We start from the raw sequence: 15,364 nt of genomic DNA, 5'->3' as shown, positions 1-15,364 counted from the left end.
ACACACACAACTTGTTTTTGCCCCTTAGGGGGACATTACATTGACTGTAATATTAAATCAATAACTTAACTCTAAACTTAACCAATTCCAAACTTCAAGATGTGAGGCTTAAGTGTGATTGATACAAAATGAGCACTATAGTAACATAATATAATTTATTCTTGTTTATTTGGTTTTGTTGCAGAAATGGATTCTTAAGTTTGATTTGAGTTCTTTTTAAAGTGACGCATGTGATTCTCATGACGACACGGCGCCCCCTGCAGGAGGACTGTGTGCGTTACAAGATGAAGAGAAACGTTATAATTCAGCATTTTTCCTTAATTATTTGTCCTTTACATATATTATTTCATCTTGTTAAAGTATTGATTGATTCATTACTCTTGATGTTGTTGTTGTGATGCTTTTTAAGTTTTTCTTCAGTAAAGAATGTAAAAAACAAAGAGCACTTCTACTGAAAGCCACTGGAATCTGATTCTATATGAACTTTTATATTAAATATGCACAACATATATTGTTCATGATTGTTTTATATCTCTGGAAATAAATAAGACATAAATGGGTTGGTTCTTTCATTTAACTTTTATCTCTTCCATATAAATACTTTATATTATTGATAAGACAAAGGTTTGTCAGAACCTTTATTTTTATCATCACAATGTGAGAAAACATCAAGTTTTCACTTTTCAAATAAGCAAAACCTTTTTTCCCGTCTGGTTCTGGTTCTGTTCAGTCATTTTCACTTCATGAGCCAAATAAATAATAAAACATACGGAGGGAACAACTGATGCATCACTTTACGTTTTGTTTGAGTGTATTTAATTCTATAGATAGATATTTATTAATCAAAGAGAAGCACTGAGCCTGGAAGCGTTCAAACAGCAGTTTATTGGTGTTTTGTTTGTTTGTTTGTTTCACTGAGAGAGAACGTTACAAACAGAACGACGTCATTTAGGCAACAAACAAACAATGTTTGAAACATTTGCTCATTGCAGCTGATCCGAAATTCCCTTCTGAGCAAATAACTACTCAAACACACACGTACACAACATTTACGTTTGTCTTTATTATTCTGTGTCATCGGCTCAAAGAGACATAAGAACCGAAAACACGTTTATTCAAACTAAACTTAGAAAAGCTAATAAAAAAAGGTACAGCCAAGACCTACTCATTTTATATATATTACAATTTATAAGATGAAATGTTATCAGTTTAATGTAACAGACACTTTACATTTTGGCAAGTTATCACTAGTTTGTTCTTTTACATTTATTTATTCTTTAATGCAACAATGTGCCCTTTTTTCACAAAATGTATTTTAACAATGTGGCAAAACGAAGAGTTTTCTACTCTGTGGAAACACTTTTTACTGGACACACACACACACACACACACACACACACACACACACACACACACACACACACACACACACACACACACACACACACACACACACACACACACACACACACACACACACACACACACACACACACACACACACACAGTAATAAAGTGCCTTCATCATCGTGTCTCAATGAGTTTTGTCTACCGAACACAACGTTTGTACTTTGATGTCATTATGACATTTAAATTGCACCATTTTAGAGTTTTAGAGCCATTAAAATGTGACTTGAGTAGTTCCCATTGATGATGGATTCACATCTAGAACACAGAGGGGTCCACTAGTCTGATTATTTACTGCTATAAGTGACCTCCATCAAGCCCCTTTCTACACTAACAAGAGTAGCAAAGAACTGGGATAATAATTGAAGTTATTTTCTTTATATTCTAGTGTTTTACCTTAATTTAACCAACCGAGCAGCTGTTTCTGAGGTCAGCAGCACGAGTCGTCCATCACAAACACGGAGAATCCCTTTGAAAAAAGGAAACTCACTTACAGAAACCACTACAGACTCTTGGGGGGTGTGGGGGGGGGTCACTTCTCCTGCAGCAGCGCGGCGGCGTTGATGCTCCAGCCGATGGCCTGCCGGTCGAAGCCGCAGGTGAACAGGTTGCAGCAGGCGGTGTCCTCCTCACACCAGGCCGAGCAGCACACCATGCGCCGGTGACCCTGGAGACCAGGGACAGCGTCAGAGCCCCCCCCCCAAAACGCTTGTGTTCACAGAGGACAACGACTCCCCCCCCCCCCCCCCCCGAGGCCCCCCCCCCCCCCCCCGACTCACCGTCCTGTTGCTCTGTGGGAGGCGAGCCAGACGCACCCCCCCCATGTCGAACAGACGGACCTGCCGGTTGTCGTGAGGCAGAGCGATGATTCTCTGGGTCACCGACACGCTGACCCTGAACACAACAACAACAACAACGTGTTTATGGACACTTCAAACCGTCTCCAGGAGAAACAAATCATTTCTTTTGTTTCATGGTGAACTTAAACGACTCAAAGAGCCACATGTTGCATTTAAATGATAAAGGAACCTTTGATCTGACCTGTTGACGGCCGAGTCGGTGCGGATGGTTGCTATGGGCGACCTCATGTTCTTCAGGTCCCACACTTTGACGGTTCGATCGTCGCTGCCGGAAACCACGTTGTCCCCCGCCGTGAAGACGGCAGACGTCACCGTGCTGAGGAAGAGGAGGAGGAGGAGGAGGAATATACAAATTCATAAAGTAAAAAAAAACAGCCAATTACTCTTAAAAAAAAACGAGTGTGTGTGTGTGTGTGTGTGTGGGGGGGGGGGGGGGGGGGACTGACTCGGTGTGTCCCTGGAACACGTTGACCGAGTGGATGGACGGGTCCCTGAAGTCCCACAGCCTGAAGGTGGTGTCCCTGGACGAGGTGACCACCAGGCGCTGGGTGGGGTGAGTGCAGCAGTGGGTCAGCTCCTGGTCGTGGCCTGAAGACACACACACACACACACACACACACACAAACAAACACACACACACACACACACACACACACACTTAAATCTTCTGTCCCACGCGGTTCTGTCCCACGCGGTTCTGTCCCGCTCACCAGTGAGCGAGTGGACCAGCTCGGACGTCTCCACGTCGTAGAGGTTGGCGGCTCGGTCCCAGGACGCCGTCACCGCCTGCTTGCCGCCCACCAGCCAGTCGGCGGCGATCACCACGCCCTGGTGGCTGCGCAGGGTGGTGCTCGCCACGCGGAGGGAGGGGCACTCGCTGGGACCCTCGGCCTCGCCGTCGGCCTCGTCCTTGTCCGAGGAGTCCGCGTCGTCCTCGCAGGGCGTCTGCTGCTGACGGACAGGGGGGGGGGGGGATCAATAAAGCACTCGACGCGGTCGAGGCGGCGCTAACAGAGAGCGGCGGCTGATGCTCACCGTGACATCGGCGGCGGGCGGCGACGTGGGCAGCTGCACCATGTACCTCCAGATGTGCGCCGTCTGGTCCCCGGACGCTGATGAGGAGGAGGGGGTCAGTGACGATGACATCACAGCTGTCTCTGATCATGTGACAGCGGCGTCGGGATCGTTACCTGTGAGCGCCATCTGCTCCGTCGGGTGGAACTTGATGGAGTTCACTGCAGAGACAAAAAAAAAAAAAAGAACCCCCTGAAGACACCAGTTGGGTTTCCTGTTTGCTTTGGTCTGTGCCGATTCTCCACCTGATCCTTGGTGCCCGGCGTATCTCAGGAGGCATCTCCCCGTCTCAATGCTCCACAGCATGGCCGAGTGGTCTGATGGGACACAATGAGGACACAGAGGACACGTGAGGAAAGACAAAACGAGGACATTTCATCTCCTGTGTGAGACGGCACAGGACGTGAGATGCTGGGCGGGGGGGGGGGGTACCTGCTGACGCCGTGCCCAGCACCACGGGCTGAGTCCTGGAGACGCTGAGGTCCCAGATGCCGTCCCTGTGGCCGACGTACTCTCTGACCAGCTGGCACACGGCGCGGGACGTGGTCGCCTTGAAGCTGGAGACGATCTGACGAAAGGAAGCGAAGCCGGAGGAGTCAAAGCGGAGCGACGTCACAGAACCGCAGGGGGCCCCCACACACTTCTCCATGCCGGGTCGGTGTCGTTCTCGGCATTCGCACATTTCACAATGTGAGTTCCAGAGGGGGGGGGGGGTCACTCACTCAATCAAATCATGACTTCAACTGTTGAAGATCCCATCGAATCCGTCAAATGTTTTGATAGGAAACCGTGGAATGCCGTTTACACCTTTTAATGAAACAACATTCTGCCACAATTTGTCCTCATTTCACAGCTTAAAGGGGACGTGTCTCGATGTCCTGAAAGGAGCGGACTGGACTTGTCTCACAGAGACGGGTTCATTTCCATTAAAGGCAGACGGTCACCTTCTTAGGGGGAGTTAAGGTTTTATTCTCTAACGTCCACCAGGGGGCGTTAGAGAAAGAAGAACCCTTTAACTCTCTTCTTCTTTGGTCACTTCTGTTTACTGTTTGCAGAGATGCTGAAATGAGGATTACAGCGTGTAATCGTGAAGAAGCAGGACATGTCCCCTTTGCCACCTGGAAATGATCTGATATCCGATCTTTTGCAGAACTGTGTAGGAGCCCCGGCATGGGGGGGTGGAGAGGGGGGGGGGGGGGGGGGGTGGGGAGGGTCAGCAGACCGGAGGAGCTGCTCAGCAGCGTCCTCGCAGGAAGCCGCTGCTGAGCAGCTTCAGCTGAGAACAGCGTTAGTCGGATCAGTCCTGGGTTCAAGCTTTAACCAACAACAACAACAACATGTTGGTTTGAAGCTGCGTTTTAGGCTCGTGGGGGGTCACCGCCAAAAACAAGCGCCACCAATGACCCAGATCTGGCATCAGGACGGATGCAGCGGGATTTACTGTCAATGCAAAACAAGGCGGGTGAACGTGGAGGGGAAAGAAAACGGGGCAAAGATCAGTTCTGGTTATCGGCCGGCGGGTTTACATTAAAGATGGGGATGATACAAACTGGACCCTCGGCTCGTTTGGGAAACAGATCACTAAACAAGTTCCAGCTGAAAGGAAGCAGGAGAGCGAGTCAATCATCGACAGCAGAGCACCTCCTGCACAGACCCCCCATAGAAGATCCAGCACAGTCACCCTGAAGCAGCTCTTTGTTAGTGCCTCCTATCTCGTTATGTGCAACGCGACACGCTTTGTCACGTCGACGCAAATGAGGCGCGGCGCGGCCCGCTGCCGGTTCCGATCGGTCCGTGGCGTCGAATCCGAGACATCGTCGAACGCCGATGCTTTTACGCCGCGTTCAAAGAAACTAAAAAGGAGCGGCACAGAAAGAAAAATGCAAAGCGTCTCAAAAGCGGCGCCCAGGCGTCAGTCTGCTGGAGCCACGCCCCCCCCCCCCCCCACGCCACGCAGCTACAGCTCCTCAGAGGCTCCTCCACCTTCAGGCTCTTCATCCGTCGATGCACAGAAGTGACGTTGGTGTTAAAATGTCTTCATAAGGAAGCAGAATCCAAACCAAGGAGCAGCAACGGAAAGAAGCTCGTTAGTGAGAAGACAAACTCAGTCCTACATTTGAAGCACCAGGTCTCTGGGGGACGGGGAGTCGAACCCCGGGCCGGGCTGCTCATGCATATTGGTGCACAGAGGGTGGGGGGGGGGGGGGAAACGGGACGGGAAAGGGGGGGCGGGGGGGTCAGGGGGAGAAAGCAACAAGTTACCCATGAGTCTCCACCCCACAACTCCCAGCTGGTTACGCTGAAGTTGCGAGTCCCGCCTACTCTGCCGTGGCAAGAGTTTGAACGCGGCTACGAGGTGGAAAAAAACAAACAACAACAACAACAACAACACAGCGGTTCTTCTGTTGAACTTTCACAGGAGCCACTTTACCCCCCCCCCCACCCCATGAAGCCTCACCTTGCTCGTGGAGGCCTTGTAGGTGGTCTTGAGCTTCTGGGACAGCTGGCTGGTGCTGTGACTCGCTGCGTCACAAAGAACAAAGAGTCACGACGCGGCGCCGCCACGACGAAGACGCGCCCCCGCGCCCCCCCCCCCCCCCAACGCGCCTCACCTTTGGTCTTCAGCGCCCCTTTGGCCAGGTCGGCCCCCTCGGCGGTTTGCCCGTCGGCCGACAGCCGCTCGTTCAGCGTCTCCATCTCTCTGCGCACTGAGATGCAGACGGAGAGAGAGGCAAAGGTCACAGGTCAACGAGGCGGGGCCCCTGGGGGCCTCTGGGGGCCTCTGGGCTCCAGTGGAGGAGATCAGGAAATGAACCATTGGCGCTTTGCTTTGAAATAAGCGCCAAAGTGTCGTTACTGAGAAAAAGAGACTTACGTTCCAGGTTTTCTACGTAGAGGTTTTCAAACTCTCTCTCGATCTGAGTGAACAGGTCCAGCAGGTTGGTCCTCAGAGACGGAGGCAGCTTGGAGTCCTGCTGGGAGACCAGAGGAGGACATGAAGCAGGACCCGGTCACCAGGACACAAGCTTTAAATGAGCTTTTAAATGAGTTCATTATGACGTTCATGTTTCCTCTTCTCAACATCGGAGTTTAATCCCTGAATAAATCCACATAACCACCGTTATTATGGAGAAGAGAATGAAAACATCTACACAAAACGAGGCCGAAGAAATAACTCAATAAAGGGCTTTAGGAAGGAAATCCCACAGGGAGCCAATAGTAGAAGCTCAAACCAGCGCCCTGTTTGATTCAAAAGAATCAGATTATTTATTTAGATGAAGGGTTCCTCGGAGCTGAGAGACGCAGTGCACTCTGGGTAACGGAGGCAGAGACACGGAGAGAAGACGGAAGGCGTCACAGTCGGATTCTTAAACTAAATAAAAGGAAAAAGGGCATCGGAGCCGTGTGACCTTTGGTCACGTGACCTGGTTTCTACTCTCCGTCTAGACCTTCTACTGTTGGGACTCAACGCTAAAAGCTATTTCACATTTATGAGAGACGGGAAACCAAAGAAACTACACGCTATGAAAGTAAGAACTTACCTCGGTCCTGCTGAGGGACTCCAGGTGATCAGAGGACTGAGACCAAAGCACAGAGGACGTCACGGATGAACATTGACTATTCGTCACAGGTCGCATTTAGTAAGAAAAAACCCAGCGTCTTTCCTTCAGGATGTCAAGAGCTTTTAAGAGTCATCAAGCAGCTGATGAAATAAAGATTAATATCAAATAGCTGTATTTAAGAGTAAATATTATCACATTTAGAAAAGTGATTGTTAATACTTTGCTCTTATGCTGCTCCTTCTTTGATTTTGGCCCTTTTTTATTACTATTTTCAGTCTCCTTAGTGGGACGAGCTGAGCTGCTACAAAACCCCCCCCCGATGTGTTCAGGTGCCCCAGTAAACCGAAGCGCCGCTGATCACATCCCTCACAGTCAGAGAAACACCGACCTCACGTTCACTTTGACACGTTTCCATCGGAGGAAGCGCTTGTCTTGAATATTTTAAAATACAGCTAAACTACATGAATGCAGTAGAAATAGAGGTTTAGATGTGTGTTAACTGGGATCAACGCTCACAAGGCACCGAGTAGAATGTGACATTATGGATCCAGGCTGCCATGAGGACCACTTTCATCCATACTGGACCTAGTCGAGTCGCTGAGTCGTACAAGATGTCCTATAGAACTACTATAAACCCCCGTGTGCTCCTCTAAGTGGATGCATCTAGACCTAATTGGCTTAGGCTTAAGACATGAGGTCCAGCTCACGCTGACAGTTCAACACGTCCACACAGCAGCAGCTGGAGGGTGCGCGAGTGGTCACCTGTCCCTCCAGCATGTCCCTCTGCAGGCCCGAGCGCTCCTGCTCCGTGCTGTTGGTCCGGCGGATGGACAGGCTGTGGGACTTCCTCTTCTGCTTGGCCTGGCGGGCGGCGGCGCCGGCGCTGCTCCCGCTCTCCACCGGCATCCCTCCTTCCACGCGGTGCGGCCGGGCTGAAGCTACAGAAACGGGCCCGACAGCGTCAGAGGGAAGGAAACCATCGGGGGGGAGGGGGGGGGGGGAAACACAAAGCCGTCTGTGTGGCTGCGGCTGGAAGCTTCCTGCAGCCAACGTCTCTTCTCAGAGTCTTTAAACCAAAGATGTTTCAATTTAAGGATTCAATTAATCATTTATATATATATATATCCTTTCCATAAATTGATTAATTGATTGAGCTCAAGAGGATTAAGATACAAAAGACCTACCAATGCTCACATTTAGACGGGTGGAAGTAGCAGCTTCTGATTATGACCGATCAGATGTCCTACAGTACTGACTAGAACAAAGGAGGAGAACCTACAGGTCACATTTAAAGAATCAAACCCAGAAGGACACAGAGGGCTGAACCCATCTGCGTACGGTGAGGGTGCGAGTGACGTCACAACCAGTACCCGGATGAGGGAGTCATTGTTATAGATGCTCATGTCACAGTAGTGACACAAGATGAGACACCTCGGCTGGACGTTTAGAAGAGGGGGAAAACCCATTTGTCGATACATATTTGGAGAATAGATGCAATAAAAACGCAAGACAAGTCGCGTGACAGTTAGCATGAGCGAGTCTAGACGTTAGCCTTCACAGCATAGCATTAAGCTAACTACCGTTACAACCCACATGCTAATGGGCTAAAGGCGGAGACGAAGGTCCTCAAAGACCGAATCCAACTCACCAGAAAGTCTATAAATACGGGGTTTTATTTCGGGATATCGCGGTGACCGTCGCGGCTTGTAACATGTTCCCCGGGGCGTGACAAAGAAGCGCAGGTTCTGTTCGCAGATCCGTAGTTGACAGTTGAGCGCCGCTACGGGAGGAAAAAAAGAAAGATAACGAAGCCAATTCCGGGCAGCGAGATTTTCACAATAAAAGCCCGGAGTGGCGCCCCGCCTCAGAGCGCTCTGCACTCAAAGCACGTCCTGGTTCCCTCGGTGCCTCTCAAAACACAAGAAGGTCATCAAAGACCAAGGTACAATCACACAACTCCAGGTGTATATTTTATAAAGGCTTCTTGCTATTTAAGGAATTAAACATGTTAGTGGTGCTTACAAAACATTTTTTTAAAATCTTTTGCTATGCGAGTTTATGACAGAACTACAGAATACTGGACACGATTTAGGGTTTAAGTTAAAAGCACAGCATGTATGCACAAACCATTCAGACTGCAGTTTACATCAGGTGTGTATTTATTAAGCCCCTTTGATGATGAATACTTCAAAAGAGAGACTTGCACACAGAGTATCATCATCATCATCATCATCATCGTCACTTTATCCAAAGTTAACTCGGCAGTATCTGATCCACATACAAGTTCAAAGTCCACTTAACTATTGCCAAGGAAAGACACTTGGTAAAATGTATAGTTCCACTTTTTCCAAAGTCTCCCAAGTTGTTTTTAAGACAAATAAAAAGAGTTATAATTAGTAATCATTTAAATGGGTTGGGTGGTATTTCCCCAGCAGCATCAGGTCATCTTGTCATTTTTCCACCATCCTGAAGGACGAAGCTTCCACGTCACAGATATAATGAAACTGTTTTGTAGCTTAAAAAAGGAAATTTTACTGCAGGGGAAGATATAGAAAAACAGTCCTCGTCTATCTGTAATCGTGAGTCCCGGACGTCCTCTTCCCGGCCAGCAGGTGTTTGGGTTTCAGGTCGAACACGTGTCGGTCCGCCTCGCCCTTCTTGCCTTGGCGGTTCATGTCTCTCTGGGAGTTCTTCATCATCTTCTTTGCCTTCTTCATCATCTGAGGAACAACCAGAAGACAACACTTGTTCACTAGTTCTAGTTAGACACCAGATTGCCAACCACCAAATGGACCAAACAAGGATATCTAGGATCAGAAGGAAATCAACCATCTACGCCTTATAAGTGACGCCGCCGCCTCGTACCTTTGGATCTCTTAAGCCCGACTGGTCTCTGGGTGGACGCGAGGCGCTCTGGCTGCGGGTTCTGGAGGTGGGCGGCGCCGAGGCTTCGCGCTTCCGTTTCTTGGTGACGCTTCGGGAGCGTCGGGCCAGCTGAGCGTAGTGGCTCTGGAAGAAGAAGAAGTAACAAGTGCAAGAAAAGTTTAGTGGTGAATCGCTTCATTTCAGTATGAGGTACAAAAAGAAAACCTGGATGAACTGAAACCGAACAGGATGTGAGGTTTATACCCAATGGAGAAAAAAAAGAATAAGCAGGAAGTGATCTTTCTATTGTGGATAAATGACCTCATGTGATTTAGTTCTGGGATCTGAGGGATCGGCTGGTAGTTCATTCTCTGCTGGTTGGTAGGAGAGCGTTGTCGTTTTTTAGGACATTTTCTGTGTGGCATAACTGGAAAACGCAGGAACCTCGATAGTTCCCAACTTACATCGTCTTTGTTATCCATGTCCAGACCGAGGCTGCCCATCTCCTTCTCCAGCTTCTTTCTTTCAACCTGTGACAAAGACATTCAGAGGGGATTTTAGTTAAATGTTGAAAGCCAAATAACTATGATCAAAAAACTAAAGATTCTTTATATTAACAGTCATTTATGGCACAATTAAGATGGGATGAAATAATGGTCCAGGTCCCATAAAGGTCTACGGGAAGGGGGCGGGACTTCCCCTCTGTGTGACGTCTCCACCAGGTGGCGCTCACCTTGGTGGCGGTCCTGGGCATGCGGGGCCCGTGCACGTCCTTCTCCCTGGACGTGGCGACCATGAGCTGCTTCTTGGCGCGGATCTGCTTGGCCAGGACGCGGATCTCCTGCATCTCCTCGTCCTCGCTCTCCTCGTCAGAGTCGTACTCCCCGGCTCGCTCCTTGAGCTCCTCCTCCTTCTCCAGCAACTCCAGTTTCTGTGGGACACAGGAAGTCGAGACGCTCAGGGTGACAGAAAGAGAAAAGACGGCACATTTCTCTCAAAATAAACAATATGGCCGAAAAATCAGGTCAAGTTCAAGTGAGTTTACATGATGTAAAGCGATTGCATTATAAAAATCAAGGACTCAGAAAATACATTTCAGAGCAGCAGAAACCCACCTGCATGATTTCGGGGTCGATGTAGTCGGCGATGTTGTGGCCCTCCCACACCTCGGGGATCTTGTCGTTCTTCTCCTCCTCGTTCATCAGGTCCCAGTATTCTGTTTAAAGAAGAAACCGCGTCAGCACCTTCTGAGACGTCACCGCAGGAAACAACAAAACGGAGCGCCTCTTACTCTGCAGGTCCAGGACGTAGTCGTCGCCGAGCTCCATCTCCAGATCCCTCTCCTGTGGGATGACGAATCGTTTCATTAAACCCGAGAGTCACCGTTAAAAGAAAAGCCGGGTTTGTGAGCAGCGGACGTACCAGCTTGCGTTTGGGGGCGTCCACCTCCATGGCCTTCTTACGGGTCAAAGCTCCTTCTGGGATGAACGGAGGCCTCGGCTGCAAAGCACAACAACAACGTTTAAAGTTCCCACCCTTCCATCCAAAGGGCCTACTGGTGAAGAAATAAGAGTCGACAGGTGCTTTGTCCATTGTTACTGTCACCCTGGTGGTCATTTGCATTAAAACACATGACTCAAATTATCAGGCAATACATTTTTAGTATAAATAGTTCCAGTCCTGTATTATAAGCAGCTTTGAGCTTGTGTTAGGAAGTTATAAAAATAAATTTAAAAAACTCCAACTCTATAATTTTTCTAACCGTTTTACCAGATACTTTAACCAGTTGGAGCCAACAGACCATCGGCTAATGGAGGTTAGCGGTTAGCTCCTCTGTGCTGCTTCAGAGTAGCCGGGGTGAGAACGAGTTGGATAAAATCACTGTACCTTCTCGTCCCTCTTGGCGGGCATGGCCAGGTGGAGCCGGTTGAGGACGTCGTGGACCTTCTTGCCCTTCATCTTGGCGTCGACCCGGTGGGCGAGGAGCCGGTCGCAGGCCTGGCAGAGCGAGCACAAGCGACCCGTGAGACACATGCTGGTCCTCCCAGAGACAACCACACACATTACATCCCTGTGGCCCGAGATGGGGGGGGGGGGGGGCAGCTCACCTCTGTTTTAACCTGCATGACTCCCTCCTCGGTCAGGGTGCTGGTCTCAATGACAGAGATTCCTTCGGCCGTGAGGTCGGCAAAGATTTTCTGACGGCAAAAGGGTTTCAAAGTTGAGACAGCAGAGACCTCTGAAAACGTCTAGTTCCCCTCGTCTGAAAGACATTCGCCTCCCACCTGGTTCTCCTCCGGCAGCTCGCTGATCTTCTTCACGTCACATTTGTTGGCCACGATGATGAGCGGCTGCAGAGGGAGACACGAGGTTACTTTAAGACGAGAAGCAAAGATTCATTCTAAAACAAGACTTCCCCTTTTCCGATTCGTACCCGAACGCAACCTCTTACACAAAGTTTAATTCAGCCTACAAGAGAACTCGTTGACCTCTGACCTTGTTGGCGAACAGCGGGCGGATGCTGTTGAAGAGCTCCAGCTGCTGCTGCAGGTTGTGTCCACACTGCTCCGACACGTCCATGACGTAGAGGACCGCGGAGCGCAGGTGGGCCAGAGCCGTGATGGCCTGCATCTCGATGGTGTTCCTGTCCTCCAGAGGGTGGTCCAGGATGCCGGGGGTGTCCACCACCTGCACGGAAAAAAAGAAGAAAAAAACCCGTTTACCGTTCAGCCCACGCAGCTTTAACCGTTTTACAGCCAGTGAAACAAAGCGCGTGCTTCTAGAGTGAAGCGCCACCGACCTGCCAGCGGAGGTATCTGTAGTCCATGTGACCCACGAACAGAGACTTGGTGGTGAACGCGTACGGCTGCACGTCCACGTCCGCTCGGGTCACCTGGTGACACACGGGATTTGTGAGCATTGTGCGCGGCGGTTGATGTCGTTGTTGTTGTGGTGGTGAGAGCCTCCTACCTTGTTGATGAAGCTGGACTTGCCGACGTTGGGGTAGCCGCACAGAAGCAGCGTCCTGGTGTTTGGGTCGATGCTCGGCAGACGGGACAGATGCTGACGCACTGGCGAGGGAGGACGAAGCGTTTAAAAAAAAGGGGGGAAAAACAACCATAAACCAAGGGAAAACCTCTGAGGCGACCTCCGGTACCTTGTTCCAGATACTCCAGGCTGGACTTCTGTCTCTTCAGGATGGTGCACATGCGGCCCAGAGCGGCCCTCTTCAGCTGCTTGCACCGGTACAGAGAATCTCCGTACTTCATCAGGCGCACGTAGTCTTTGGCCACGCTTGATGTTGACAAGTAAAAAAGACATTTCTTGTATTGTTTATTATTGATATGAAATCACCTGCCTTTAAAATGAAATGCTCTGGATCCACATATATTTATCGTGATGTTTGAACTCACCTATCGATCAGATTCTTGGCGATGTTTATCTGTCCCAACGCCAGCTTGTAATGATCTTTGTCATACAGCACGTTCATGAGATCGGCGTAGAACGGGTGGATGTCCTGGATGTCCTGAAGGAAACAAACATGTTCACAATCTGAATTTCCTCCTCATAGGAGCAGAGACTTCTGGCGGCGCCGTGACTCACGTCGAGCTTGGGGAAGTCGGTGAGGATCTGCGTGAGGCGGTCGTGGTAGCTCTGCTGGGTGAACTTTACTTTCCGCATGTAGAAGTGACGGATGCGGTGGATCTGGTAGTGCTTGTGCACCACCGTGGGGGTCTTCCTTTGGGTTTTGGATAAAGTGATGTCGATGAAGTCCTGCAGAAACAGTAAACAGGGTGTTATTGTTTTGTCGTTTGCCTCAATGGATCCGGGTTTGCTGTTTACTAGCTAAACTTTAATTTATTTTGCCATGGGCAAAATTATTTGATACACTATTTAAAGTGAATTAGAACAGGGAATGTTGCATTGTATTTCATATGAATGAAAAAAGGAAAGTTGATTTATTTAAGAAAAATACCATTTAAGCCTTTTTCACAGTTATTATATATAGTTTATTATGTAAATCCCTTTGCGACAAACACCATACACACACACACCATATAAGAACATTTTCATATTACGATTTTAAATAATTTATGTCCTCTTGACAATTTTGTATACAATTAAAACAATATTTTCTTTTAGAGGGTAACAGCGTTAATAGTGATACCGTTAAATCGGTCAGTTTAATATACCGACGCATATCGGTAAACAACCCTTATAATATAATAATATCTAATATCTCCACACATTATCAATATCATCTTGTCAATTCGGCTGACACGTGACGCAATCGGCTACGAACCAAAGGTGAGAAACGGTTTCATTTAGTTGAAAACGTGGAAACGTTCACGTCGCCACGGACAAACGGGAACCGTAAACGTCCTGATTCCTTTAACGGAGGCAGGTGAGGCTTTGTTAAGTCATGTGTGCAACTTACTAACTACCCCATAAGTCCAAGTGGAACTCAATGATGTCACGAAGGACGTGTACAGCTGCGGTCTCTTTACACCAGCTCAGCACGTGTTTTCCTCCCGAACAGAACTCCATGTTTTTTTTTTAAACCCCTTCCCTCGATCTCTCAGAGCTAAAAAAAAACACAGCAGGCAAAACCAGAACCGTTTAAGACGCCGAAGTCGAACAATAACACGAACCTTTGCGGTGGGAACCACCATAATCTTCTTAAAGTTGTACTGTGCCATCTTGTCGGACACGTTGGGGTCCGCTGACGGCACCGGGGAAAGGAAGGCAGCTCGTTCCGCTGCAACCGGAAGAGACGCGCGAAAACACCGAGTTCTTCTGCAGGTTGCCCCCTCGCGGCCGGATGCAGCAGTTACAGATAAAAACATTAAACAAATGAGTTCTTTGTAATTATTTATTCAAATTCAAATTTGAAGTTAGTAATGATTATAACTCCATGTATTCTTTGTTGTTTGATGGTCGCATAATTAACACTGTACAGCTCCCAGGTTTTAATTACATATTTATATTTTGTAATATTTGACTTTTGCTGTATTTTTCAGTTTTTACAATTTGCACTCTCTATAAACACATTTTACTCAGTAAACTGCTTATCTTCACTTTTGATGTTGCAGTTTGCAGATTCATCTTCCAGTAGAAATGTACGGAATTATTAACATAATAAAGTAAAACAACACACAATAAAAACAACACACTCAATGCATATTGTATAAATGATACAACAGAATAATTGTACAACTAAAAAAATAAAAAGGACCAACTGGTGTAAAAGTCAACATGTCAACCTCTGTGGCAATAAAATCTAAATCGCATCAAAATGATTTGGGAGAATATAGCAAGTAGCTCTTATACAGTATAATGTCAAGCATTTCTGTTATTTATCTGACCTTCACTTTTTAAACACAATGACCCTATCTACCGCTGTGTAGCTTTCCTATAATCATGCATTGTCATATTAGTTGATTTACTTTTATGGAACGAAATCTGCAAATGATGAATGAATATTTTAAACATTGGGACAATGCGGTTCATTAATGTATTTTTGATTGTTAAATCCAAGGCAAACAGGATTAACATGTACCAAGATTTTGATAAATAACACTAGTTATAAGCCAT

General features: G+C 48.0%; 3 protein-coding genes across 8 annotated transcripts in view; 1 reads left to right on the top strand and 2 right to left on the bottom strand.

Annotated features, from left to right (window-relative positions):
- Window positions 1-15,364, top strand: part of myo10 (myosin X) — a 209,716-nt gene that overhangs the window by 151,740 nt on the left and 42,612 nt on the right. The window lies entirely within an intron of this gene.
- Window positions 867-8,723, bottom strand: LOC119209027 (WD repeat-containing protein 37-like). 6 transcript variants are annotated; one of them, XM_037457949.2, is made up of 16 exons: window positions 8,553-8,723; window positions 8,089-8,159; window positions 7,667-7,842; window positions 6,884-6,919; window positions 6,217-6,316; window positions 5,954-6,049; window positions 5,800-5,864; window positions 3,774-3,909; window positions 3,587-3,658; window positions 3,458-3,502; window positions 3,303-3,379; window positions 2,978-3,218; window positions 2,714-2,855; window positions 2,449-2,583; window positions 2,187-2,301; window positions 867-2,074 (listed from the first exon to the last, which is right to left on the bottom strand). In XM_037457949.2, the coding sequence occupies exons 3-16, from the start codon at window positions 7,808-7,810 to the stop codon at window positions 1,940-1,942; spliced, it is 1,539 nt and encodes a 512-aa protein (XP_037313846.2). In that variant the 5' UTR covers window positions 7,811-7,842; window positions 8,089-8,159; window positions 8,553-8,723; the 3' UTR covers window positions 867-1,939. The 6 variants fall into 6 exon arrangements, with proteins under 6 accessions (XP_037313846.2, XP_037313845.2, XP_037313848.2 ...); XM_037457948.2 differs by lacking the exon at window positions 8,089-8,159; XM_037457951.2 differs by lacking the exon at window positions 8,089-8,159 and having other exon boundaries at window positions 2,978-3,215.
- gtpbp4 (GTP binding protein 4) lies at window positions 9,046-14,550 on the bottom strand. Its single transcript, XM_037457937.2, has 17 exons — window positions 14,422-14,550; window positions 13,373-13,543; window positions 13,183-13,286; window positions 12,927-13,063; window positions 12,740-12,840; window positions 12,570-12,662; window positions 12,266-12,457; window positions 12,055-12,120; window positions 11,878-11,967; window positions 11,657-11,767; window positions 11,192-11,269; window positions 11,061-11,112; window positions 10,885-10,985; window positions 10,503-10,700; window positions 10,234-10,299; window positions 9,770-9,913; window positions 9,046-9,624 (listed from the first exon to the last, which is right to left on the bottom strand). Exons 1-17 carry the CDS (start codon window positions 14,467-14,469, stop codon window positions 9,472-9,474), a joined length of 1,905 nt encoding a protein of 634 aa, XP_037313834.1. The 5' UTR covers window positions 14,470-14,550; the 3' UTR covers window positions 9,046-9,471.

The sequence above is a fragment of the Pungitius pungitius genome, chromosome 15, assembly GCF_949316345.1.
Source record: "Pungitius pungitius chromosome 15, fPunPun2.1, whole genome shotgun sequence".
Taxonomy (NCBI): domain Eukaryota; kingdom Metazoa; phylum Chordata; class Actinopteri; order Perciformes; family Gasterosteidae; genus Pungitius; species Pungitius pungitius.
Note: the sequence above shows the minus strand (reverse complement) of the source record. Positions and strands in the feature narration are given on the sequence as shown.